General features: G+C 37.6%; 1 protein-coding gene across 5 annotated transcripts; it reads right to left on the bottom strand.

Moving 5' to 3' along the window:
- Positions 1–8,864: 8,864 nt before the first annotated feature.
- LOC104245666 (acetyl-CoA carboxylase 1-like) lies at positions 8,865–24,112 on the bottom strand. 5 transcript variants are annotated; one of them, XM_070172222.1, is made up of 32 exons: positions 23,844–24,112; positions 22,781–23,165; positions 22,217–22,423; positions 21,982–22,143; positions 21,694–21,786; positions 21,485–21,580; positions 21,143–21,316; positions 20,780–20,873; positions 20,503–20,690; positions 20,360–20,410; positions 20,239–20,278; positions 19,096–19,220; positions 18,901–19,017; positions 18,687–18,761; positions 18,542–18,598; positions 18,224–18,328; positions 17,629–17,715; positions 17,353–17,544; positions 17,087–17,275; positions 16,776–16,886; positions 16,604–16,690; positions 16,319–16,495; positions 15,384–15,461; positions 15,124–15,246; positions 14,252–14,521; positions 13,813–14,153; positions 13,179–13,416; positions 12,725–13,077; positions 12,422–12,635; positions 11,681–11,857; positions 9,449–11,596; positions 8,865–9,335 (listed from the first exon to the last, which is right to left on the bottom strand). In XM_070172222.1, the coding sequence occupies exons 2-32, from the start codon at positions 23,153–23,155 to the stop codon at positions 9,279–9,281; spliced, it is 6,801 nt and encodes a 2,266-aa protein (XP_070028323.1). In that variant the 5' UTR covers positions 23,156–23,165; positions 23,844–24,112; the 3' UTR covers positions 8,865–9,278. The 5 variants fall into 5 exon arrangements, with proteins under 5 accessions (XP_070028323.1, XP_009799610.1, XP_009799609.1 ...); XM_009801308.2 differs by having other exon boundaries at positions 23,866–24,112; XM_009801307.2 differs by lacking the exon at positions 23,844–24,112 and adding an exon at positions 23,713–23,795.
- Between the last annotated feature and the right edge of the window lie 3,865 nt (positions 24,113–27,977).

Below are 27,977 nucleotides of genomic sequence, written 5' to 3'. Positions count from 1 at the left end.
TTGCCATTTTACTTCCTGCATAATGATACCATTCTGCCTTCCGAGGTTAAGCTCTACCTCCATCTGCATTCTCTATATTGCATAAGGCTACCATTCTGCCTTCCGAGACTAAGCTCTGTCTCTATCTACATTCTCTACATTGCATAAGGCTACCATTCTGCCTTCCGAGGTTAAGCTCTACCTCCATCTGCATTCTCTACATTGCATAAGGCTACCATTTTGCCTTCCGAGACAAAACTCTGTCTCCATCTGCATTCTCTGCATTGCATAAGGCTACCATTCTGCCTTCCGAGACTAAGCTCTGTCTCCATCTGCATTCTCTGCATTGCATAAGGCTATCATTCTGCCTTCTGAGACTAAGCTCTGTCTCCATCTACATTCTCTGCATTGCATAAGGATACCATTCTGCCTTCTGAGACTAAGCTCTGTCTCCATCTGTATTCTTTGCATTGCATAAGGCTACCATTCTGCCTTCCAAGGTTAAGCTCTACCTCCATCTGTATTCTCTGCATTGCATAAGGCTACCATTCTGCCTTTCGAGACTAAGCTCTGTCTCCATCTACATTCTCTGTATTGCATAAGGCTACCATTCTGCCTTCCGAGGTTAAGCTCTACCTCCATCTGCATTCTCTGCATTGCATAAGGCAACCATTCTGCCTTCCGAGGTTAAGTTCTACCTCCATCTACATGGCTGAAATATCACTACTTCATTTACACCTTGCATGGCCGAAATATCGCCACTTCATTTACATCTGCATGGCTAAAATATCACCGCTTCATTTACACCTTGCATAGCTGAAATATTGCCACTTCATTTACATCTGCATGGCTAAAATATAGCCACTTCATTTACATCTGCATGGCTGAAATATCGCCACTTCATTACACCTTGCATGGCTGAAATATCACCACTTCATTTACATCTGCATGGCTGAAATATCGCCACTTCATTTACATCTGCATGGCTAAAATATCGCCGCTTCATTTATACCTTGCATCGGCTGAAAGATCGCCACTTATTGCATTTCATCGGCTGAAAGATCACCGCTTCATTTATACCTTGCATCGGCTGAAAGATCCCCGCATTATTTACATCTGCATGGCTGAAATATCGCCACTTCATTTATACCTTGCATCGGCTGAAAGATCACTGCTTAATTTACATCTGCATGGGTGAAATATCGCCGCTTTATTTATACCTTACATGGCTGAAATATCGCCACTTCATTTACATCTGTATGGCTGAAATATCGCTGCTTCATTTGCATGGCTGAAATATCGCCACTTCATTTACACCTTGCATCGGCTGAAAGATCGCCGCTTTATTTACATCTGCATGGCTGAAATATCGCTGCTTCATTTATACCTTGCATCACTGAGAGATCGTCGCTTCATTTATACCTTGCATCGGCTGAAAGATCGCCACTTCTTGCATTTCATTGGCTGAAAGATTGCCACCTATTGCATCTCATGGGATGAAAGATCGCCAAATTGTCCAAAGGCGTCATTGTTCAGAGGCACCATTTTCATAGCCCGAGAATGCCATTTCATGGCCTGAGGAACCCTTTTATCTTTTGCATATCATTATTCAAAGGCATCATGGTTCGGAGGCATCATTCTCATAGCCCGAGAACATCATTTCATGGCCTGCGAATCCTTATCATACGCTTCATGGCCCAGGACGTCATGGTCTGAGGACGTCATTCTAACCGTCCAAAGATAGCATTCATAGTCTGATGGTAACTTGCATCATGTTTAATTTTTCGCACAACATACGTTTGTGTTGCTTATTTGCAGTTAAACTGGCTAGCAACAGTCGTCTCAGCAGGAGCGATCTCGCTTCAATTCCCGCAGCCCTGTTAGACTTTAGCCATCCATCCCAACCTAAATATCGCGTCCGTCTTTGAAGAAATCTCCATCAGCATATTCCGCCGACGGATCCTGAACTACATATGGCCTGATTCCTGTAAGATCAGGGATATGTAGGCAGCTCAGGAACCAGAGCACGGTCAAGTTCTTCAAACCGTTTCGTTCGGTCAAATTGGCCATCATATCTTTACCCGACAACTCTTTTATCCTTCCCGGGCAAAGAGGGGCAGCTGTTGATACCCAATTTTTCCTTATGTTTTTTTACATGCAAATACATTCAAAATAGCATATATATATATATATACACATATATAAGTATGTCCAAGTGTTTCAATAATTTTCCTAATTTCTAAAACATTTTTAAACTGATTTATTGCCCATTTTAGTAGTACAAAAACCAATAATTATTCCCAAAATTATTATTTTGGTGAATAACTTACTTTATTCTCATATTTATACCAAAATATAACTAGGATAATTTTTATACATTTTTACAAATTTATTTGGTATTTTAAAAGCTAAATTGCATATAATTGCAATTTTAGCCTATTTTAAGATTAATAGCATTTATAATTATGAAATTGGTTCCAATATTTTTAAATTAATATTTATATATTATTAATTGACTCAGTACTTTTAATTTATTTTCAGAAGTCATTTTTACTATTTTTATAAAATAAAAAGGGAAAAATTAGCTATTTAAAATCTGGCCCTATTTCATTTCAATTATAGCCCAAATTGATCCTCCTAATTGAACCAATTTTGAATCCCAAACAGACTAACCCAATTTCTATTTAACTCGACCCCTGACCCGTTTATCCAACCCACCCGGCTCCCTTTTTAATCCAGGTCGTTGATCATTTTGATCAACGGCCATGAATTCCCCTTTCCTTTTTTAATCCGCCCACACCCCTAACCCTACCTCGTTTTCTTTCTATCATCCGCCTCTGAATACCCTCCCTCTCTCAAGCTCTCTCAAAGGTTCTTGAAACCCTAATCGTCTTCTACCATTTTTAACCTCAATCTCACCAGAATCTATGGCCTCTCAGGCCATGGATGGCCTATGCTCACCTTCCTCCGCTCTTAAACGCTTGATGTTCGAAGTTTCAATGTCTGACCTCGATGGTGTCTGTTCAGATCTTTTCTGATTCAAGGCTATATGGCCCCTCCGACCTTGTTCCGGCGCATCCAAGCATTATGAGCCTATATCTGACTTATTCGACTCAGATCGGACCTTTTCTAAGCCTTTCTCGCTTTAGGGTTCCTCTAAAATCCTAGCTATTCGAGGTTTTCCCTGATTATTTTCTTAAATCAGTTTTATATTTGTTCTCTACTTGAGTTCTTAAACGTTTTCCCTAATGTTTCTTTCAAAAATTACTTCTCCTCGATTTAGGGTTTCTGAAAAGTTCAAAATGTTTCTCCGACTTTTCTGTTCCTTTTTCTTTGTGTGTATTTATCATGCATGTGCTTCTACTGCTTTCTTATGTTTTTTCTACTATATATGTTCTTTTGTGCCTTGTCTTTCTACTGTGTTTCTACATCATGCTCGCATGTTCATCCTGTTGTGTTTTCCTATATGTCTTGTTGATATATTTTTCTGATATTTTGTGTTCTCCTACTGTATGTATTTCCTACTGAGTTCTTAAGTTCTTTGTTTGCCTTTTATTGGACCTTTGTTTGAGTTTCCTTTAAACATGTTTCTTCTACTGTTTTCTTAAATGCTATATTATCTCTTTTCTCTTCTGAACCCTGTTTAAGTCCCTTCTAAAAGGTTTTCTTAAACATGTTCCCTCTACTCTCACTATGCTTCGAATCAGTTTCTTCACTCTGTTGCTTCAAACTCGCTATTATATCTATTTGTTTTCTCATGAGTCTCTGAAAGAGACCTCTGAGCCTGTTTCAATTATTTGCCTCCTCGTCTCTATGTCTGATTCGAGTTGGGAAACCCAAGAATTTGGGGGTTTTGGCGAGTTTTGATCTTGTGTTTGGACTAGGGTTCTATTTTGGAACCCTTGACTCTCTCAGACTCATCTTGATCTGTGAACTAAGTTTGAATTTCTTTGTTTACGACTCTGAACTTTCTCTTCTATGCTAGACTCTTCTACTGATTAGCATGACAACTCTCCGTGCTTAAGCATGGCTGTATGTTTTTATATGTGGGATGAATTCTTTCTTCCGAAAAGGTTTTCCAACTTATGATTGATTCAGAATCCTTTTTTAGGTTTGATTGATTTTTACTGATCTTCCTTAAGTAAAACCTTTCTTCACCTTTTCTGGCTGGATTCATTCATACCAAAATTCAGACTTTGTGATTTACTGGCTGTTAATTGATTTCCTTTCCTTATTTGTAGAAACCGTGTGCTACCAGAATTTTGCCTTAAATAAATCTCTGTGTATTTACCTTTCTTGTACTGCTTTGGAAAAGATTTTGATCAATCCCTTTCCTTAATTATTTTACCCGTTTGAAATCAGAATCCCTCAATTAAAGGGGAACTTTTGCAATTGATTTTAAAACTATTCTCCTACCTTATTCTGCTTGTCTTCTTCACTATAAAAGGGGCACGACTCCTTTCTCACCAACACACTCTCTATTTAACACTTTTATACTACTCAAGTATCATAGTTCTCTAATCATAGCATTCTGACTATTTGCTTGCACTTTGGCTTCACAAGACTACTGCTTTATTTTCTTGTTTCCCTGAAACTGGTATGTTCTAGTTTGATTTTTAGCCTCATCCCAATGTGTTTATTTTACAGCTTCTACATCCATGTCTGCTTTACTGCCTATGTTTAATGTTAATTAGCATATGTTTCTACTGTGAATCCCTGCACCCCTGTCCCCTTTTATGTGTTTGAGTTGAAGTTCAGAACATGGCAACATCCAAGTTGTTTCTCATGTCTGGACTTGATCCCATAGGGGATCCTAACTCCCAAACAATGTGGCTAACAGTCTGGTTGGGGTGTGCCGGCACTCAAATTGCTAGGTATGACCACTAGCTTGTCTTGGATTTCCCCCATAATCCCCTCTCTGCACTTACACTCTCTCTTAGATTCTAAGTTCTGACCCCCTCCTATGAGCCTTGCTTTGGGACCTTGAGTTCCCTCTGAACTTGGACATTCGAGGGCTGGCCCTTCCACACTGCACTATAACTCAATTCTGCAATATATTTGGGTGTAAGCACTGCCCGGAGTCCACTTGAGACTCTTAGGGAACTCTGACACATCCCAAATAAGAGAAAGGCTTTGGAAATTTGATCTTCGGAGTTGGTTTACTTCATGCTTCAGATAGAAGTCTGAATCAGGCTCTCCTTGGTTGGAATTTTATGTTTCTGATGTAATTTTTTGGCATTTTTCTCGAGCTGTAATAATTTGTACTAACTTATATGGGTTTTAGTGAAAAGGGGAGGGTCAATCATGCATGCAAAAAGGGTAGATATCATGTTCATAGGGAGTTGTTATATTTCTGCACTCATATCATGCTTACAGCTGTCGCTTTAGCATTTCATATGTAGAAACCATGTCTATAGGTTTCTGCACTTCTGCATTTTATAGAAATCATGTCTATAGGTTTCTGCATTTCATATAGATTCTATGTCTATAGGATCTGCATTTTCACGTAGAAACCATGTATATAGGATCTGCAATTTCACGTAGAAACCATGTCTATAGGATCTGCATTTTATATAGAAAACATGTCTATAGGTTCTACATTCCCAAACGATGTATATCATATAGATAACATGCCTATAAGACTTCCTGAATTCTGCATATGCATCTATCACTAGGCAAATGGTTTATAGGTTTAAATAACAATTAGCATTCTAGATACCATGCCTATAGGACTTCTGCACTTCTATAAACGTTTAAAAATCAATAACGCCTAGAAAGCATGCCTATATGAGTAATCAACCAAATCTAAATCGTCTATCTCGCTTATAAGTCTAAAATTAGTAGTAGCATTGCTTAATATTTGCAGAACTTATGTTTTCTGTAACTAATAAGTCCTTTTCTCTAGAATCAGTATACTTCTGCATTAATAGATATCATACCTATAGGTTTCACCTAAGCAAGCCATAAGGTAAATTAGCTAGCTGAATCAGACTTCGTTAATTACAACCAGCAGGCAGGTCTGATTCGGATTTCTTATCTGAAGTATGTAATAAATCAATCTGCCTCACCCTTTTTAGTTTAATTAGACCATAATCCGTACGTGCAAGACATGCTAGACAATTTGTATTTAAGTTGAGGAGGCATGTTTGAGCTTTTAACTCTTATATGTTTCCCCATAACTGCTCTACATGTTTTTGATTGTCGCCTTAGATTTTGTCCTTTTAAACCCAAAAGCCCAAATCTCTCTTCCCTTTAGGACTAGTAGTCCCAAATGCCTCCGGGACTGATAGGATCGGGGCGGGTAATAGCATGCAATAAGTAACGAAACCATTCCGCGCTTTAATACCTTAACGGGGTGGGAAAGGATAGATATGGATATGATGACCAGTGTGTTAATACCACGTGTAACCCCTCTTCTGAGGAGTGATTACCGGGTATTGCATTTATGTGATCCATATTATTTGTAAACTTAGGACCCCCCTCTTTTTTTCTTACTTGTTTGCTTTATTTTCAGAACTCTTTTAACTACTTCAACTTCAGCTTTTCTCTATTTTCTCTCAACTTCAACTACTTGCAACCATTATGTGAAAACCCTCTTTGTATTGGAAACCCTTACGTGTCTATTTGTTGTTCGCACTTAAAGTCACAATTGTAGCATGGCCGGGAACCACACTAGTGGATCTCGAGAGGTTCCTAACACCTTCCCCTCAAAATAATTTCTAGCCCTTACCCAATCTCTGGTTTTCTAAATCAAAATCCTTCTTAGTGTCCTAATACACTTTAATCATTAGGTGACGACTTTTCAATCCAAACACAATTCCCAAAAGGGAACGAGTTGTCCTCTCGAATGTCATAAACCTGATTTCGCGAGAAAAAAAGGGGCGCGACACGCGGCCACTGGCCCGCGAACACGAAGGTTTGAGGGGCTAAAGCTCCGCGAACACAAGCCACTAAACGCGAACGCGAAGGCAACTGGGCCTGACCCTTTGCGAATGCGAAGAAGGCATGTCAAGTGAATTAAAAACGGTAGCAAAATCGGGATTGAGTCCATAATTTCATATTTTCAAAACTAGAGAGCATTGAGACGATTTTCAAAGAACAAGCTCTTCCCCAAAGCATTGGTATATGATTCTAAACCATTTCTTTCGATTTCCCATTGCATTTCATCAATCTTCATTCAAAAATCTAGGGTTTTTATGGTAGAAATTAGGAATTTTGGTAGAGTTAGGGCTGTTTGATTAATTGGGATTTAGACCTCATTTAAGGGTCGGATTTCGAAACTAATTGCATATTTGGGCTCGTGGGTGAATGGGTGATTGGGTTTTGGTCCGAACCTCGAGTTTCAACCAAGCAGGCCCGGGGTCGATTTTTGAATTTTTGGAAAAAATGATAGAAAACCTATAATTAAGCATTGGGTATGAATTCTTTAGCATTTATTGATGTTGTTAAATTAATTTGGGCTAGATACAAGTAATTTGGAGGCGAATTCTAAAGGAAAAATGGTGTTTGAGGCTTGAGTTGGCCGTGGAAGTTTGAGGTAAGTGTTTGGTCTAACCTTAGCTTGAGGGATTATGAGTTGTATCTTAATTGCTATGTGTTAATTGTGGAGTACGATGTATAGGCATGGTGACGAGTATCTATACGTCGGTGTCAAGAATGTCCGTGGGTCTAATGTTGTAATTGTTGTGACTCCGTTGAGATTTATTCATGCTTAATATGTTGATTATCATTGTTGGTTCCCTTGCCCGGATGTTATTGTTTACGATATTGTCTCCCTTGCCGGGAAGTTATTGTTTATGATATTGTCTCCCTTGTCGGGATGTTATTGTTTACGATATTGTCTCCCTTGCCGGGATACTGTTGTTATACTTTTGTTCCCTTACTGGGATTCTTTTGTGATTGATGTTGATTTGTAAATGGGATCGGGTTGCATGCCTGCAACAAGATATATGAAATGGGAGCGGGTGGCACGCCGCCACGGAAATATTTGAAATGGGATCGGGTTGCACACCTGCAACAAGATATGTGAAATGGGAGCGGATTGCACGCCTGCAACAAGATATATGAAATGGGAGCGGGTTGCACGCCTGCAACGAGATATATGGAATGGGATCGGGTTGTACGCCTGCAACAAGAAAGAAATGAAAATGAATATTGTGTTTGTTTTCCTCATTACTGTTGACAATTAAATTCTAGTTTCTTTACATTCCTCTTTGGTATTTTTTTTGTTATCTGATACTCCCCGTAGCATGCTTTCCCCACCCCATCTTTAATTGTGAATATCTGCTTTTATTTTTCGCTGTATATGATTTATCTGCACAGGTTTATTTGGTAGTCTGGTCCTAGCCTCGTCACTACTTCGTCGAGGTTAGGTTAGACACTTACCAACACATGGGGTCGGTTGTGCTGATACTACACTCTGCACTGTGTGTAGATACTGGTACCGGAGCGTTTGGGCTACAGTAAAGTTGCTGCCTTCAGTCCAACAGGCGACCCGAGGTAGTCCTGCAGACGTCCGCGGACAACTGCTTGAGCTAGGAATTTAGTACAACAGTTCATGATTGACAAATAGAAATTAGCGTAGACAGATTTGTTGATTTGTTTTGATTGTCTAGCTAGTATTTTTGTTTTCTCCTATTAGATAGCCAGCTGCGTTAGCATGGCTATGGTTTTGTACAGATTCTCTTTGGTGATTAATACCCAAAAAAAAGGTCAATTACCAAAAAAGTACTTTTAAGAAAAATATTTCTCAAAATAAACTGAGTTTTTTGAAGCTTGGCCAAACAGGCTATTACTCGATACATTAATTAACAGGATAAAGAATTTTCGGAGGAATGTGGGTAATGACATATGTAAACCAGGAAACTGCTCGCAAGATCAATTGCTAACCATTTGAACAGCAACTACATTCAAGCATGACTTACAGAAGCCTCATATTTTATTTGGACATTCTGCTAACTGATTCTTATACAAAGGGAGCAATCAAGATATACATCATATGATAATCAGGCTTGCAGGAATTTCAGTAAGGAACCTGCTAGGCCGTGCATCTTTTAGCTCAAACAATTGAATGCTGTAACCTACATCTCTCTTAAGGATTCTACTACCTACATTCTACTACACAAAATTGAACCAATGACCTGCAAAGCATCTCCAGCGCTTCGTTGAAAGCATATTATTCATTAGAGAACCATCACTTCATAGTATAAGTCGACTGCTGGCTGCCTTAGCAGATTTCAGGTTCAGCACATATGGTCCATGGAGCAGGAACAAGTGGCATCGAGCTGCGGGCTCGTTGATTAATTAAGCACCTTTCTCAGATCATTGATCAACTGCTCTCTAGTTGCTGGCTCAACCTGCATTTGAGACCAATACGTCAGTTTCTTTAAAAACCTTCAAAAAAAAAAAAAAATGGAAGGATGACAGCACACTGAAGTCCCAGCTACGAAGCAGGAATCTGATAGCTAACCTTTTGTAGGAGAGCAACAAGACCCTGTGGTAGAGCACGTAAATCCAATGTTGAATCACCAATCTTGGATAGGTGAAGTAACACCTTTTGGACTCGCAACTGTTGTAGGCTTTCCTCGTAGTTATTAGGGTCGTTCTTCCATGAGAAGAAAGCTTCGTCATCTGCCCAAGCATCTTCTCTGCTTTCTTTTGAATCCAGAAACCACCTTTTCACCATATCCATCGCAGATTTGTAAGAAAGCTGGTCACCGGCAGCATCCCTCACAGTTTTGATCAGCGTCTCCTCCTCAACCCTTCTGAGCAATCGCCTGTAGAAGAAAGAACGAGAACTTTCCCAATTTACCACTTCCCTGACTACCCCCTTTGCAGCCATTCTAAATGAAGTATCGTGCAGTTCCGCAAACTTTGTTGCTATTTGAGTGTATACTGGCAAAAGCTGCTTCTCGCGTGTTTTTATTTGCTGATGTACGGTTTCAATCGTAGCATATACCCCAGCAGTCCTAGCTTCCTGAAGCCTTGACTTGAGATTGATAAGCTGTTGGTCAAGCCTACCCATGCACTCAAGCAATTCTTTTGTCCGGAATTTGATCTCAATCATACCTTCAGGCTCAAGGACATTTCCTCTAGCTGTTCGTTCAGCATACATTTCAATATGGTCTGAATTGATCTTACTATCCACAACAACCCATGCCCCACCACGGAGCTCGCCCATCATAGGAATGTACACAAAAACAGGCTGTTTGTATGTTCGAAGGTTCTCAACAATGGTTGATCCAGCTTGGAGGATACCTTCAAAAAGGTCCCTTTGTCCACCTGAAAATCCCCTCCAGTTGGCAAGAATGAAAAGAGGTAGCTCCTCCCTATTGAAATCCATCAGTGCTTGAGCCGTCTTCGTTGCGGAGTCAGGAAACCATACTTGCCCTGCCTGAGGGACAACCCTTTCATGAGAATCAAGCTGTCCAGGATCGGCAGGGATTACTTGCATCATAGTTTGGGTCTCAACAGCAACTATTCCTACAGGGATTCCTCCAAGTTTTGCCCGTCCTGTTACAACAGTCCTTGCCCAGCCTTCCAGTGTCTCAACGAAGCTATCCCTGTCGAAAACGCCACCTAACCACTTTCCACTTGGATCTGTTAAGCCAGAGATAGCTGCTCTTGGATCGCATGTCGTCTCAGGGAAATACTCAATAGGTCTCTCTGGAGGATCCAAGGGGGTCAAAATAGGAAGTGGACCACCACAGTATGGGGGTACAAAGCTCAACCACTTCAAGATCGCAGATACCCCCTCAAGGTCATCTGAGACAGTCAGATGAACAACACCATTAGTTGCCATGATTTTAGGTCCACCAAGTTGCATGTGCGAGCTGTAGACTTCCCGACCCAAAAGTTTGTTAAGTGCAGAATAACCAGTCAGAATTATAGGCTGATCGAGCCTCTGTATACACCGCATGCCAAGACGAGCAAGATAAGCACCTATGCCCACAGTTCTGCCGGTTACGTATGTCAAGGTAAATGTTTCATGGTATGCCCGCGAATATGCACTGGCAATGGCTCCACTACCACTTAAGTTCTCAACTCCGAGGCCATCCTCTTTTCCTATTATAGTATCTATAACCCATCGGATCTCTCCATCTGACAACTTCAGTTCATGAGCAATGACAGAAGATTTCATTCGTTCATGATCCTCAGGAGTCAAGTAAACATACTGAAAACCCCGCTCAGGGCTCAATTCATCTGACCACCCAACTCTAAAGCAAGATTTGACCTCCTCTGCAGCACCAATACGAGCCCCTGAATTTGCTGCCAAATAAATAAGTGGCAACTTCTGGGTGCAAGCAACATCAGTCATAGCTTGGAAAAACGCATCCTCTCTTGGACCAAAAGATCCATTTCTGAAAGTCACGTCATTTGCTACAATAATAATTTTCCTTCCTGTTGGGAACTCAGGAGTAGACATTTCTATAGCCCATGCCACCATACCGACGTCATTGTGGCCAGGCTGACGCTCCACAGGGACAAGAAGAGTACCCCAACTACCTTTTTGGTCAGGAAAAGCTAACTCTGTGGCTTTCAAGAGGATCTTACCCTTAGGCCTCTCTATTAGTGGAGCCTCAGTGGCCCAAGACTTCTCCAACGCGGCTTCAAAGGCCTGCACAAGGGTTGTTTACAAAAGGTTGATACTAATCCAGATGATAATACCCAATATAAATGACTACTTTAGTTTGATGTTTACCAGTGGGAAATCGTAGCAGTAAGTGGTGTTACTCTTCCGGGCCAAAAGCCGTTTCTGGTCAAGCACCCCTAATGGTGGATAAGGTGCAGTAACAGGTACACCATGTAAAGGACCATCCCGGGAGGCTGAATGATAGACAGCTCTATGTTCAGACACATTCTCAACTTCCCGATAGATCTGAGAGTTGAATTACCAATACTATGATGTCAATCTTAAATCAAAGTGTTTCATGAACACAATACATGGCGAGAGAATAAAAGTCATGACACTTTCATCATATAAAAATTATAGGTTAAGACCATGGTTTAACCCAATAGAACGGAACAAGATATGTGAGTCCCTTGGCACTAATACAGAATGTACACAGTTTCCATCATAGTCATAGTAACTTCGATCCCTATACCAAAAGAATATACAACAATTAAACCTCAGTTTTAAACAAGTTAGGGAGCGGCTATATGAATGCTCAGTGACTATGTTTTTTCATTTATATTTATACAAGGCCAAAATGAGATTAAAATATAGAGTACTAGAAGTTCTTTATATTTTATACTGGCAAAAAAATCTCTGATAGAGCTAAAATACTCCTGGAAAGCATATGGAAAGATCAGCCAATAAAAGAAAGTAATCGTTTCCAATCCAAGCCCAAACTATGGACTGATGTTTTTTCAAGTTGTGCATAAACACCACAAGCAGATAGTTATCAGATAAATTCCAAATTAGTTACTAAAAGACACTTACATGCACAATGCAGGTGTGCCCTGTCACATTTGCAACCACAACCCTCCAAGCACCATTGGCTTCTCCTGCAGATGATATCCAGAGTTTCACTTCCCACTCACATACACCTAACCTATGCATCCTAACACCGACAGATGTATTAATTTCACAAGCCAACTCTTTCAAGAGTTTCTGAACAGCACCTTCTTCGTGCTCATTGTTTAGGTCTGCCCTCCTGTAGTGGATTTATGGGGGAAAAAACAATTAGCTTAGCATGCCAATTTTTTACCTAAATAGCAAGCAGAACTCCTTAAAATTTCTTACTTATGATAGGGAAATAGATCATCTATCTGTTGCTCGCGCAAAATGTACAAGTACATATGAGCATGGTCAGATTTTAACGTTGTGCTATGGAGATTAAGTTCAAGCTCCTCCAGGGCAGATGTTAAGGACCTCAAGATGCTCCTTGAAGTAAAAGACAAAGCCAAAGGAGATGGAGCGGTTCCCCGATACAATCCTTGATATGCTAGTAGACCTTCATCTGATGTGGGTTGTCTTACAAGTGTTCTGAGAAACATTCTCCGGATTGGACGTGGCTTGTCTACAACAGAATAAAGATGCCATTGACGGTCCCGGGATGGAGTGTACTTTATATTATCATAGCCCTTAAGCTTGTCCTGTATTGTTGGGAGATTATGAACGTAAATTAGCTCTTAGAACCAAAAGGATAATAATAAAAGTGTACAAGAAGCATGAAAAAGAGTTGCAGAATATAGACCAATTCAAGGTAAATGGATAGCGGAGGCTCCAGATGACGCAACAGAGGCTCCTCCTCATAATACAGCTTCACAAGTGACCAGTGAAAGGAGTGCCTCATTGGACCTCGGCCTTCATCTCTCTGTATGATGCAGCTGATAACCCCAACACCTGCACTTTTAAGGCTGGTGCTCACATCTTTCTCTCTTAATATTTTAGCTAACTTGTTGATCCTTTCTTGAGCCTGATCTTCATCGCCACTGCAGTAGTGTATACCAATGATAAGCAAGAAAATAAATACATGTTACTCTGGTTTCTAGCAAATCAGTGGATCAGATGCACAAGCAAGAGATTTAGCATGCCACATATGAAGATGTATGAAATTACTGTGAGAAACTTGCTTCTCTCTTATATCATCCAGGTTAAGGCCAATACTTACTTTTTCTATTTACTAGTGCAGCTAATCCAAGATTAAGGAGAAGTGCTGCATTCATCTAGTTTGATCATCTGCTAAGTAAGGATGCTGAAATTATTGCAACCCTATCTCAAGTTTAACAACAGATTTAAACAGATATTTCTGTAGTCTTTGATTTACCTACATCTACATAACATCCAAAGTAGCAGTTTAGAGTGGATTCAAAGGACACTTGTGATACCTATCCTGAAGCAAACTCATTTGATTGTTGATGCCCACCAATGCAATATGCAGCATGTTGCCATGATTGGTTGGTCGAACCGATCCATTTGACATCTCTTTGTGCAAGTTGTGTGCTGTTTCCCTCAATGCAGCAGTTAATACTGACGGCAAGAGTTGGAGAGATTTGATTATTACCATGGCTCCCCATTTTCTTTCGCTGCGTTTTTCAACTAATGGTTTATCCATCTTATTGTCTTCAGACCCATTCTTTCTCTCCACATGTTCTTCTAAGAACTCCCATGTAGCTATTAGCCCAGATCTGTGCCACTGCATCCTCACACTCTCCTTAACAAGGTAGGGCTGGAATAGTTATCAAAAGTTAGATTTAAAATCATATATATCTGACAAAAATAGGCAAAGCAAGACAAGTAAAACCTTAAAAAGCAGAAACACAGTACCTGATATAGTCTTCGAACATAAGTCTCCACAACCCTCCTCTGAAGGGTGTGATCACTGTGATCAAAAAGACCTACAAGTGCATCTTCGACAGCTAACGGAGCACTTACTAGAACTTCCATTCTTTCGTTGATGGCACTTTTCCGCTTAGGTGTATCCATATTGTCACCTTCTTCAGTGAACATCTCTAACTCAGAAAGACTTCTGGCAATGCTTGAACGTAGTTCACTCAGTTTAGTTTGCTCTAGAAGTTGACTTGCCTTCAGTGCCAACTGCAGAGAATAATTTAGACGTAGGAATCACTCTTAAGGAGTTCTAGGTGACTTGATAATACAGTAACTATTAAGAATCAGACAATGTTCTTAAATAGTCACCAAAAAAATGAGCATAAGAAGTCGTATTAGTAGTGCCTGAAAGTGGAAACAGAGGGAGGACCTTTCCCTTTAATCTTTTCGTTTTCCTCTTTCCTTTATCAAGGGTCAGTAAATTAATGCAATTGAGGATGGTGGTCGGGCTAGATAGTCAAGCAGGCATAAGAACCATCTTTGATTGATACCAACATTGTGAAGTGATCAAGAAAATGTGTACCAAGTCTACAAGGTCCACGCGACAAGAGGAATCAAGGAGTAGATCAGCAAAGGAAATGTTACTAATGCTGATCTTGAAGAACTTCCAGGCAGTGAGCTTGATAAATGACTATTGCCAGGTTAAGCATACAAATGACAGAAACGTGGCCTCAAAGAAGAGGAAAGAAGAGATATTGATAACTTGATAAATACAAGACAGACGTATTTATAGGTGTCAAATACAATGCACATGATATTTGTCTAATGTGTGAATATATCTAACTCAAGAAATTAGCTTAAGGACCAACCTCAGAATAATTCGTATGGTTGAGTGCTGAAAAACGGATAAGTTTGTCCCTGTATGCTGCCGGATTTGGATATACCAACTGCTCCATCAGACTAAGTATAAGCTTATTTTTACGCCTAACACCCTGGAAAATAACACATTATTAATACATGATACCTTCCGGCATAAATCGGACCAGAAAAAGGAACTCCTGTCATATTAATAGTTTGCTTTTGTACTAATAAACAAAACAATTAACAAATATGAATAGTCTGCAAATACCTGATGAGAAAGCACAATGTCAACAACCTTCAGGAGATCTTTTGTGTATTGAAGTCGGAGGCGTTCAATTACATCAGCCTGAAAAAGGAAGGGAAGAGAACTGAACGCAATGTCAATGAAGAATCAAAAAACATCAGATTTATGAGGTCATCTGAGTCCTTCCCTATTTTGTGATTGTAGATTTTATCTGATTTCTTTGAGTAATAACAGTGACAAGTTTGAATCGTTAACTGAGAGAGAATGGAGAGATAATCTGAACATCATTCGTTAGGCTAAAAAGTCAGTTAACAAACAGGCCTCATTTCAGGAAGGTACTGGAAATGCAAACATAAGTTGCCTTTTTTTATCATCTATATGTGCTCAAGGGCTTCTACTAGGATAATTTACCAAAAAGAGGACAGCTACAAATCAAACAAAATACATAAAAAGATGTAAAAAATATCTAAGTATTTATACTAATGGAAACGAGTGTCTGAAAGCCTTGTTCAGTTAATCAAAATGAGCTGCTTCATTGAGAATGAGGACCACAGCTATTAACTACACCTTGTTAGCGGTTATTGTGTATCACCTCAGATGTTAAATGTCCTCATATCTGGAAAAACTCTGTTACTATAGGTCTATGCCATAGAATACTCTGCTTAGACTTTGACAACAACAAAATTCAATTAAAGAAATGGAAAAAACCTTCAAGGAATTTTCAGTGATAAGAGGTTAGGGCATTGTGTCTGCTATGTAGAACTTCTTTAAAATTTCTAGTATTTAATTAACTTGCTACATTATGAATCATCATTGTTTCCTCTTATGATATACTAATAAACTAGGACAAAAAATTTTAAGAACTTTGTTTAGCCTACATCCATCCAAGTCAGAAGCTTGTCAAACTTAAACACGTGTGGATGATTATAACAAATAATTTGTTTGCATAGGCAACTGACCTGGATGTTGTCACTGAACAATTCTTCAACAGATAGATACTCTTCAAAAAGGGAGTGGACAATTCCACGGGCATGACTCTCTCTTCCACCCTCGTAGGACTTGACAACACTCAATAAGGGTTCAACTAATCTTTCTTGAGCTCCTCTTTCTTTATCGGAGCAGGACCTTAAGTGTGCCTGTACCAAGATAGAGATAAAACACATATAAATGAATACTAGTATCCAGATAAATAAAAAATAACAAGGTATTATGTCAAAGAAAGAGGAAAATGATAAAAGACTCACTTCAAGAACGCCTCTCAGAATTCTGGCTGGAAATTCAACATTTTGCAAGCTGAAAATGCCCTCATACTCCTTATATTTTGCTTCCAACTGAAAGGAGAGTACACGGCAAAATTATGAGCTAGAAAAAACTACAACTTTTTCCCCAATGGAAGAAACATCAAGGGTCCTTTACCTCATTCCTCAGGTCCTTAGGAAGTCGTGTTGCCAGCACTGCTAAGCACTCTTGCCACTGCAGGAAGGGAAGCTCAGGACTATCCAGGCAACTTAGCAGGTTTTGAATCACCTGGACAGAAAAAGAGTTTCATTTCATCACTTGGAGAAAAATGATTTATTTATGTCTACTTAGCTGAAAAGCATGTTCCACAAGCAGTTGTTTTCTGCACCTCATCATGTAATTAATTATATGAGATTACTTACTTCATCAACATTTTTTTTGATGAAGTACGGTGTTAATATTGATGGCATCAAGAAGATGCTACTTACTTCATCAACATTATGCTCATATCCAGCAAGAATCATCCTTGCTGCATTCTGACTTGCAGCACACCTCTGATGAACTTTTCCAGATATTGCAGTTGGAGGTCCCAGAAGCGGAAAACTTCCACGAAAAGGCTCTGCTTTTCTAACAGCTGAAGGGTCATCTAAATCAAGAGATGCTATGAGCTCACCAGCCTACAATTAAAGTTACATTTTTGTTTTTAGAATCTGTAAAGGACAGAAATACTATGGTCATATGACAATATGGTTACCTGCATTGCTTGACCATCAGACATCTTAAAATGGATAACTCCTGAAGCAGGTGAAAGAAGGGGCATGCACATCTTCATAACCTCAACCTCTGCATAAGGTGTATCAGCATCAACATGACTGCCATCAGATATCAAATATCTCAAAAGTTTGCACGGTGTCTCTGCCGCTAGCTTTGATGGATCATGATCATTCTGAAAGCAAGGAACTTTATGTGATAAGAGGGTGCAAGTTCTTAAAAAGCAAAGACATACTGGAAACTGAAAATCTATTGGCACCTGCAGCAAGCAAGTCCTTCCGTCAATAAGAAGACGAGTTCCAGCCACTTCCTCCTCAGCATATATAACATGACTATTTCCGTTCAGCTGCAGTGATCAAGTGAACTTAGAACGTAGATCTATTTCAAAAGTGAAAGGAAATCGATGTAGTTGATTTCTCAATATAGTTTCTACAAGGTAATATACAACATAGAACAATAAGGGGTCGTTTGGTTGGAATACGATTTATACCGGTACAACTTATGCCAGTATAAGTTATATTGGGATAAGTTATGCTGGGATTGTTATTTGTTCATTGTTTGGTATGTTGTATTAAGAATGACAATTGCATAATTTCTAAGAAGAAGGTATAAGTTATACCGATGCTAATTACCCCACCTTCTATAAGCTATAAGTTATCCCAATGTTAAAATTAACACCGGTATAACTTATACCTGGTTTGCAAACCAAATAGAGTATTAAGGTAGTATTAAATTTTTATATCACCCTTATACCTTCTTATACCTCATACCAAACGACCCCTAAGGCTATTACAAACAATGGTGCAATTTGTTAGAAAATGGCAGTAGCAAGTTGTAGAGTGATTTATAATTGCCTGCATCAGTAGTCCTCCATCACGCAGAGTATGTATTTCTGCTTCAATCTCTGATTCGTTCATTCTCAACCTATAGCTTCCTGGCCCTCCCTTCACCATATTTATCTGAGAGACACAACCACCAAACCAGTTAGTTGCAGACCATCCAGCTTGGCCAGAATAAAAAAAGGAAGAAATGGAATTAACTTTCTAAATCTTTCTTCTTGAGATAGAAGGATATTTCCAAAATTTTCCAACATCTATCCTTATCTACCAACACCAACCAAGGCCCACAGGAAACAGCTTTGTGCCATGAAGTGAGCAAAACACATTACTTACAGTGTACTTGCTCCCTTCAATATTTAGTGAGACTTGAGAGTTCACAAGAGAAATATGCTGCACACAGAAGGTTGACAGGTTATTTTGAAGTTGATACAGACAAAATGGGAAATGCAGACAGAGACAAGCATTCTGTGTCTGATACCTTGGGCGGGATTTGTCCTTTTTCAAGATAACCAACATACTCAGAAACCAAGGCCGCACCACTTGCAGATGCTTTCTGAGTCAGAAAGATTAACAGGAAAAGGAAGATATTAGCCACTAAATTTGCATGTACTTTTTTATGATCATTTAAGTTTGCAATTAAATTGTCCAGGATTAAAATATTTAAAGACCTACTCCTAAATTTTATAACTTACATAAAGAGCTCCTCCAACCACAGAAAGATACCAGGGAGGTCTTTCTGCTCTAACCCTCATAGCAATTCTACTATCCAACCAGCCTGTGTGTATTTTGTTCTCTCTATAATCAGAGGCCTGCGGTAACGTCCAACTTTATAAAAGAGAAATAAAACTGAGGAGTCAGGCTTAGAGTTGTGCATCTAAGACACCTACATGTAATAGATCAATTGTGTAATCAACATTTGTGCGAATTTCTCCACGTATCTGAATTTCCTTCAGTCCGAGGACCATGTTTGCAATGGCTAGGGCTCTGGATTCTCCAAATGCAAAAATATGTCCTGTGGGAAGATTTAAAAGCCCATAAGTTTCAGAAGGTCAAGGCATGATGCCTAGAAGATGCATGGAAAAGATCTTCATGAGAGATTTTAACAGTTTCCAGCCATGGGTGTGATAAGATGGTATCATAATTATCATGAAATGCCAGAACAGGAGTTAACTTGGGGAAAATAGGAAACAAAGAACAGACAAGATTAATCTCCTGTTTAAAAAAGAGATTAATCTATCACCAAAACCTTCTGTCAGGATCTCCTAAATGAAACACGCAGAAAAACATGAATAGAAGCAATTTATTTCAAAATTCTATAGGTAGCCACAAATTGAATATTAAGGATTTCAGATTTATCAAAAAAGTCTGACATCTTTAATTTGCCCTCTTATGGCCACCTGTAAAGATACCAGCTTAATTGATGTTATACAGCAGTACTCTACTGTAAACAACTAGTTTGACAATCACATGAGCAATTTTATTTTCTTAGTTTTCTATAATTAGTACAACAAACTACAAAGATACTTATTTATGCACGCTTGCTGATACAAGTTCTTCAGAATGTATGTGTTAACTAATTTAAGTTAAAGTTGCTTAAACTTACTGGCTTTAAACGTTATATGACAATGTGGAGAAAACTGCATCACACAGCAACAAGTGCAAAAGGAACTTTTCCATTCAATCTTAATCCATATTTCATAACACAATATTTCCTTAAAAGAGTTGTATAATATAAGCAAATTTCTTTCTTTTAGGTATAAGGAAGCAAAAGGTTTTCTTTTAAAAGCTTGAGTTGTTAAGCATAACCATCCAGGAGCCAAAGTGGGAAAAGAAGATAAACTGCCTAGTTGACGCTGCATGTTGTAGGTCTTAGTAAGTATTTTGATTTGAAAAAAACTGAATAAAGAAAAGAAATTATGTTGCTTGTTGAACTACAAATTCAAGACTGCCAAAAAGAAGAGGAAATAAACTTATTATCCCCCCACCCCCTAAAAAAGAGGAAACAACTGCATAATTGAAATTCAACGTACCAAACTGAGAATCTGAAAACTCATGAATGCCTCCACCAGACTGCAAGCAAAAAATATCTTTAAGCTCAGCAATAATCCAAAGATTCCAATGTTTGTTTCCATTTACTTTACAAGCACATACCTTTACAGAGAAGTAGGCCCACACATTCGGCTTGCTTTTAAAACTCAGCTCCTACAGGATGTCGTTAGATTAACATTGATTCATCCTAAAATCATGAGATTATGTAACGAAAGTGAATTTTTTCAGTAGTTGTCAATCCCGACCTGTACTTTACCACTGGTAGGCTTAAAACCATCATCAGGATCCTCACTTGTAACACGAACAGCCACACAATGACCTTTTGGCTTTGTTGATTCAGCCTTGTCGAAATCAAACGGTGTGGCAACAATTGATGTTTTTCTCCAAGCATCATATCCTCCACCATGTTCCATCCCGTAGAATCGCCTTATTTCTAATATAATCACAAACGAGCACTAAATAATGGAGGTGAAGGAACCAAAACATATTAAGCCAAGGAAAGTGACAAGGTAGGGAGTAAACCTGGAATTTGCCACAATGGGATCCCCATTCCGACAGCAACTTGGGCTGCTGGCAGATTCATTTCTGCAATCCATTCAGTTACGGGGTGTTCCACCTAATAGATGTGGAAAATATAAGAATATTTCTTGACAAATTTCAAGAACAAAATGAAAATGAATTGTATTAAAAAAAAAAGAAGCTTTTACAGTGACAATCAACATCAAATTACTTCATGTATTTTAACCGTTGATGCATTGGCCTTTAAAGACAATGAAACAATAACTATCTATAATGGCAAAACAAAACTATTTTGGATCGCCTATACTTGGTGAGTAACAAAATTTGGCATGGGCCTGCATGATGCAGACTGCAAATGTAACCAACCTGTAACCGTGGGTTGAGTTCTAAGAAGTAGTACTCTCCCGTATCCATACTATAAAGGTACTCAACGGTGGCAGCTCCAACGTAATTCACGGATTTGGCCAGTCTTCTAGCAGCCTGCTCAAGTTTTTTCACCGTCTCTGGAGAAGCAATTGTTATTGGCCCTTCTTCAATAATCTAAATATCAAGATATTGAGCATATTAGTGACAACAATCAATTTACGTTTACCCTTGGCTGCCTCATGCAGATTCCTCTGTTTGTCTCACATTTGCAAATATAAGATGAGTAACTTTTTCTCCATCATGAATCGCTAAGCAATAGCCAAAAGTTAAATATAAACTAACCTTTTGGTGACGCCTTTGAACACTGCAATCACGGCTGTGCAATGCTGCAACATTGCCATATTGATCACAAAGCAACTGGACTTCTAGATGTCGACTCTAGTTAAAAAAAGAAAATTGATAATAAATAGAGGACTTCCATTATTCAGAAAGGTTTTCTCTCTGAGGCTAAGTCAGTGCATTAATGTCGGACAAGATGGAAGTGGTCTAACCTGGGAAGCAACTTTCATTATAAATATGGGGGAGCCAGGAACTTCACCCTGAACTTGCTTGAACAGTGCTCTTACTTCATCATCATTATGAACCTGAAGTGAGCAAGAAATAGCTAAATACCCAATGATTAGGTAGAGTGAATACCTTGTGAGCTCTTCCAACATTTTCATTCGGGAAGGAAATGCTAATGAAAGAACATATCACATTAATATTGGTTAGATAAGCTAATGTAACATCAAATAATAAGCAGCTAGACTACTTGCAGTAACATCTGTTAAGGGACAGACCTTTCTTATGCCTTTACCGCCACCTCCCCAGGATGCTTTAATCATAGCCGGGTAACCTACATCTTGACAACTAGCAATTGCTTCTTCTGTTGTATAAACACATGCTTTGGAATATATTTCATCTGGTATAGAGATCAAGCAGCTCTCTGGAGGAATTTTGACCTGGAGATTAAGTATTGTCAAGCATACAGACACTATGAAACAAATGGAGCAAAACCCCAACATAAAGACTTACGTGGGAGCCACTCCATGGGAGAGTTGGTACTTGTGCAGCTTGAGCAATCAATGATGAGCCTACTTTGTCCCCAAGTGCTGCCATTGATGTAGCAGGTGGCCCAAGGAATACGATCCCCTTTGCACACAATGCATCGGGTAGTTCAGGGTTTTCTGATGCATGACCCCAACCAGGCCAAACTGCATCAACATGAGTTATCTCCGCCATCTAAACAAAAGAAAGTAAACACTGTCTCAGCAGTTTTCAAACTTGTTATGTCATGGAAGGCATCCAAAATATGTTCAGCTCCAAATCTGTTAAAAAAAAAATATCATATTATCTTCACAATTTTCATTGTTTTGGCATAAAGTCCCTGTTCCCTCTACATGCAGGTTTTTAAGACTGCGGACAGACACACTAACATGCACAGAAAAACATGTCATTTGGCTTCTGATGAAACGTCAGTTAAAAGGTTATTTTTAATGCAACTTTTACGAATTAGTTGGATAATTCAGCTTGTATATCAGGCTTTGAATGCTAAATTCTTAAGAAAGAAGTCCTAAAAAAGGAAAGATGTTTACAAACCTCAACAATGAGCTGCACATTGGCATAATTGTTGTTATTTGTCCCACCAGGAACTTCTACAAACTGATCAGCTATTCTAATGTGCTCCGCATTTATTCGCATGTCCTCAGGTGTAGCCATTGCCACCAACAATATTGCCTTCTCTGTGCCAAATGTCTCATAAGCCCACGTCCTAATACTACGTATAAACTTGACCGCAGCCATTCCATTGTTTGCAATTAAGATACTATGAATAGGCTGCTTTCCACCGAGGGTATTACAGAACTCAGCAACTTCCGATCTAGCAATTGGAGACCTCAGTGGAAGCGCACCATTAATATATCCATCGCCATTTTTTATGCCTATCACTGCTGGCCTCCTTTGAGATTCTGACATATTGCACTGCCTGAAACCAAAAGGGACTGCATTTGGTTACTTGCAATCATCAAACAACTCAATTAACCAAAAGACAGCTAAGAGACAAAGCACTAACTAATAGAGTACTTCTTGATCTCCTACGGCATACTCTAATTTCTGAATTAAAAAAAGCTATTAATTCAATTTCAAACAAAACCAAATGGTGATCATAACAAAAATTCCAAGAAAACAACTTTACGTAGGATCAAAAGCATAAACTTATGTTAGCCAAAATTAGAAGAAAATAAAAGATCAAAATACTTCCAAAAGGAGAACCAAAAGAAAATAAAAGTAAAGTAAAAACCCCCAAGATAACAAGCATATACAGTTGAATAGATACAAATTACAGCTTTAAAGTTCAGCAGAATTCACTGAGATGCATTTCACAGTTGGCATTAAAGAAAGCCAAAAGAAAAGAAAAAAAACTCAAGAATTGAGAACAGAATGAGCCAATTGTTTATCCAATGAAGTCCAGTTACACATTAAAAATTGACCAAAACAACTAATATTCTCAAAAAAAGAAAAAAAAATAGCACCTTTCACAGTTTGCAGTAAATTCAGACTCTTTTTCAGTATGATGGAGCCTATAACTAAAACCCCACATTAAGAAAAGAAGTAATATACACCCAAAAGGTAGAAATATACTAAATTGGCATTTAAATTTTACCAGAGTTTGAGAAAAAATTCACCTTTCCGGGTAAATGGCAAAAAGCTGCAATCTTTAGAGAAAAGAAATGGAAGTGAGGGAATTCTTGAATTAGATTTGGGTGGGGGGGGGGTGTATGAAGCATAAATGGTACCAAGAATTGTAGGTGAAAATTAGCAAATGAGCATAGTGTGTGATAGTCCAAATCCAAATCTGAATACTGTTTCTTTTGTAATAAATAGTAAGGAGAGGTGGGAGGGAAGTGAAGATGGTTTGAGAATGTGGAATTAGTTTATAGGTTGATTAATTTGGTTAGGATTGGTTGGGTGCGTGGTTGTTAAATATTAAGGGGGTACAGCACGTGGTCCTGCTTGGTCCCACTCCCCATATTTTCCCCTTGGTGGTAGTTTCCATCTACACTTTCCAATCTCAACCAAGGATTCTACCTACGTACATAAACAATAGAATCATTGAGTAAGAGGCCATCTTTTTAATGCAGAATGTAGGTCGCTTTTTCACGTCAAGCTATTTGATCGGATATGAAGTTTTAAAAAAGAAATAGAATTTTAAAAATTTGTGATTTTAAATATATCATAATATTTGTATGGTTATAAAAAAAATTTAAAGATAAGATGATAGTTTAAAGTTGGCTTATTTATATATTAAAAAAGCAAATATCTTTTTTGGAACAAACAAAAAAGAAATAGGATTATATAAAATGGAATGGTTGAAGTATTTGTTTGTAATGAGTAGAGTATTTTTCTACTTAATCTGTTTACCTCTGTTCTTTTCAAATGTTAGGAAATTTTGTAGCAATTTGTCGACAGATACATCTACTACTAATTTAAACACTTAAAACAATTGTTCCTACTAGATTATTAAACAATATTGTAGGATGAATATGATCTCTTAACTCTTAGCAAGAGATTTGTATTTAAGTCTTATAGACGAAAAAATTCGTGATAGAAAATGCTTCCCCTTTAATGAGTCCTCCGAATTAATTGAGTGAATTAATCCGGTATACAAAATGATTGTAACAAATAAGAAGAACTACTCCTACAAGCAAATAATAGGCAAATTCTCAGGTTGAAAGAGAACAGCTACAATTGCTAAAGTCCAACATAGGGGATAGCTCAAGCTGTTGGCCTAACCCCATAAGTCAGCCTGTAGAGTCAATCATAAACGGTTAAAAGATCAATCGATCACAATTCAATGGTATTTGTCTGAGAATATGAATTTCAATAATTTTCTAGCAACGGGATTCAGAACAAATTCAACTTCTGCTAATTACTATTGCACAAGTTAAATCAGCATTCATTATTCTCTTGTTACAAACTTACTATTTAAATCCGCATCCGCTAAATTAAATGTATCAAAGGAAAAAACTGTGATATCAATATCAAATTGACATTCATTATTTTCTTTTTTATATCTGAATCGTTATCCGTTAAATTAATTAACGATTTCAAAGAAGAAACCTTATGTTTTATTTATTTTGGGCGTGCACACTTTTTTAAATAATATATATATATATATATTAGGGTGCTTCGTTATCTAAAACTTTTTTTTTGTTGGTATTTCCAGACTAAAGAGGGGGTTGGAAACTTAGGTGGGTTTTGAATGAGAGTTGGGTAGTGCAGTCGACCGACCCTTCTCCTATTTGAATCATTGAATGTTATTTATTGATAATGATCTATCTAGAACCAAGTTTGTTTATAACAAATCTCCACCTATTTCCTTTTGTCGTCTCATGAAAAATAAACTTGACTTTTCCTCCTAGCATCGTAATCTAAATCAAGGGTGTTTCAGATGTAAAATCAAAAATAAATGAACAAACAGGAACTTTCTATATGTTACGTTAGAAAGAAAAAATAATTACCCTAAAATATAATGAGAAGTTCACAAAATTTATCATATCAAAGTATTAAAAACATATATTTCTAGATATTACCTTAAGAAGATATTTAGTGGGTGTTTGGATGTAAGAACTGTAAATTTTTTTAAAAATGTAAAAAAATAATTCAAGTGAAAATGATATTTGAAAATTAGAGTTGTGTTTGAATATGAATACAATTTCGAGCTATTTTTGAATTTTTTTTTGAGTAATCTGAAGTGAAATTTTGAAAAATAACTTTTTGGAGTTTTTAAATTTTTGAAAAATTTTGAAATTCATTTTCAAGTGAAAATTGAAAATTTTATGACCAAACATTAATTTCGAAAAAAAATAAAAATAAATAAATAAAGTGAAATTTCTTTTATAGCCAAATGGGGCCCTTAATAAGAGTATTCAACAAATGAGGGGACGCGTCCCTCAATAAATTTTAAAAAATACTAATATAAATATAGTTCAAGCTGATGGCGGCATCGGGTGCGGTTGCAACTGCTGCATAAATTATATTGGCCCCTAAATTCTAAGTATTTTAATAGCTTTAATTCAATGAGACAGTTCACACAATCTAACGCAAAATGATAGATAAGCCGTAATTTGAGTAAATGAAACACGCATTGGCTAATTGAGTTACTATCAAGAAAAGCTTTTATCCAAATCAAAATTTTCTTAAATTTTATCATCGGTTTCTTTATAAAGGAACCAGTATTGAAAATTAAAAGAAAAAAAAATAACAAGTTGGTAGTAATTGATTGTGCATTTGGGGTGGGGTGGGGGAAGGTAGCTGTTTGGTTGCAGTTGGGAGTTAATTAGGTATATCCATGCATTCTTCACCTCCATATCGTCATTCAATTCAAAAGCTTATATTATTGGAAAAATTACTCTCATGGTCCATTGGCCCAATATTCTAACAAAATTGGACCTATATTTTCCCTTCTTACTCGGTATGGCCCAGTTTTTACATAAGTTAAAAAATTATTTTTATCGATTAGTCATATTACTGTCCCCACTCTCTTTTTCTTTATGCGGAGGAATTTTTTCCATTCATAATTCTAATCAATTTTCTCTTTCAGATTTTCTCCCCACCCCTCTTTCTCTTTCATTTTCAATTCACTCTTGCTCTTTCTCTCTCTTTCTCTCTCCCTGGCAAAATAATCGAGTTCTTCTTCAGATTTCCTTGCTCCGTTTCATTTGCATCTTCCTCTTCCACGAAATAACACTGTTGAACAATCCACGGCCGGATCTATCTTTTGTTGTCTTTTACTTTTCGATTCAGTGCTCGCCGAAGCCGATGCCGACTTTGATATTAAAGGATCCTTTTATTTTCTGGTCGTTGGTGAATATACATATATCTGATTCATTCCTAGTACTTGCGTTTAGTGTCTTGCTTGAGTTTGGTAATTGTTGAAGTTATACCGCTTTTGGCATTTTGGCGAATTTTGTTACATAAAATTGTACTGCTGGAATTAAACTTGTGGTTCAAGTATTACCCGATGGTAAATGTTAGTTGTACTGCTTTGCTTTATGAAGAAAAGCTGGGTTACATCCCATTCGAAGAAAAAGAAAATATCGAGTGGTTATTTCTTTTAATTCTTGTCTCTTATTCTAAGTTATGAAATCTCTTTTTTTTTGGTAATTTTTCCTCATTCTTCTTCTTCTTCTTTCTTCTCACTTTTAATGACTTCCAAAGGGAAGAAGAATGATGTATATGTTATATACAACTATATATATTTTGTATAATCATGTATATTTGTGTGTATTCTCATAGTTATACAGAGTTATACATGATTATACACAAGTATACAAGATTATACATAATTATACAACATAGATAATTGTAAAAAAAGTTTAGATTTTTACCTTCAGATCGTGTGTATTATTATATATTTGTGTATAATTAACGTATGACTATGTATAACAATGTATATAAGGTGTTTAATAATGTAAATTTTTATTTTTTTTCCAGTGAAATAAGAATCTCCCTTACAAAACTTTGAATTTTGCAAAAAAAAAAAAAAAAATTATAGACTTTAAGGATGAATTTATTTTTTACTTCAACTTCCTGATATTGTGAATTTTAGAAAATACTATAAAGAGGGAAGTAAAAAATAAATAAGAATGAAAATGAAAAAAAGGAAAAAATAAAAATGAAAAAAAAAAGCGAAATCTGATTTAGGTGTGATTATGGGTGTAGTTGACGAAATTCGACGAAATTTGCGAGTTTGACTTGTTTTCATAAAATTGATTAATGTTTGTGGGCTATCGGA

The sequence above is a fragment of the Nicotiana sylvestris genome, chromosome 4 (assembly GCF_000393655.2).
Source record: "Nicotiana sylvestris chromosome 4, ASM39365v2, whole genome shotgun sequence".
Taxonomy (NCBI): domain Eukaryota; kingdom Viridiplantae; phylum Streptophyta; class Magnoliopsida; order Solanales; family Solanaceae; genus Nicotiana; species Nicotiana sylvestris.
This window is presented reverse-complemented; position numbering and strand designations above follow the sequence as displayed.

Coding starts and splice junctions, on each gene's coding strand:
- LOC104245666 (XM_009801307.2), bottom strand. CDS start 23,780: ATGTGGGGTTTTAGTTATAGGCTCCATCATACTGAAAAAGAGTCTGAA. Junction 21,787..21,981: donor GCGGTAAAGGCATAAGAAAG/GTCTGTCCCTTA, acceptor TGCTCACTTCAG/GTTCATAATGATGATGAAGT. Junction 15,247..15,383: donor ACATTGTGCTTTCTCATCAG/GTATTTGCAGAC, acceptor GTTATTTTCCAG/GGTGTTAGGCGTAAAAATAA.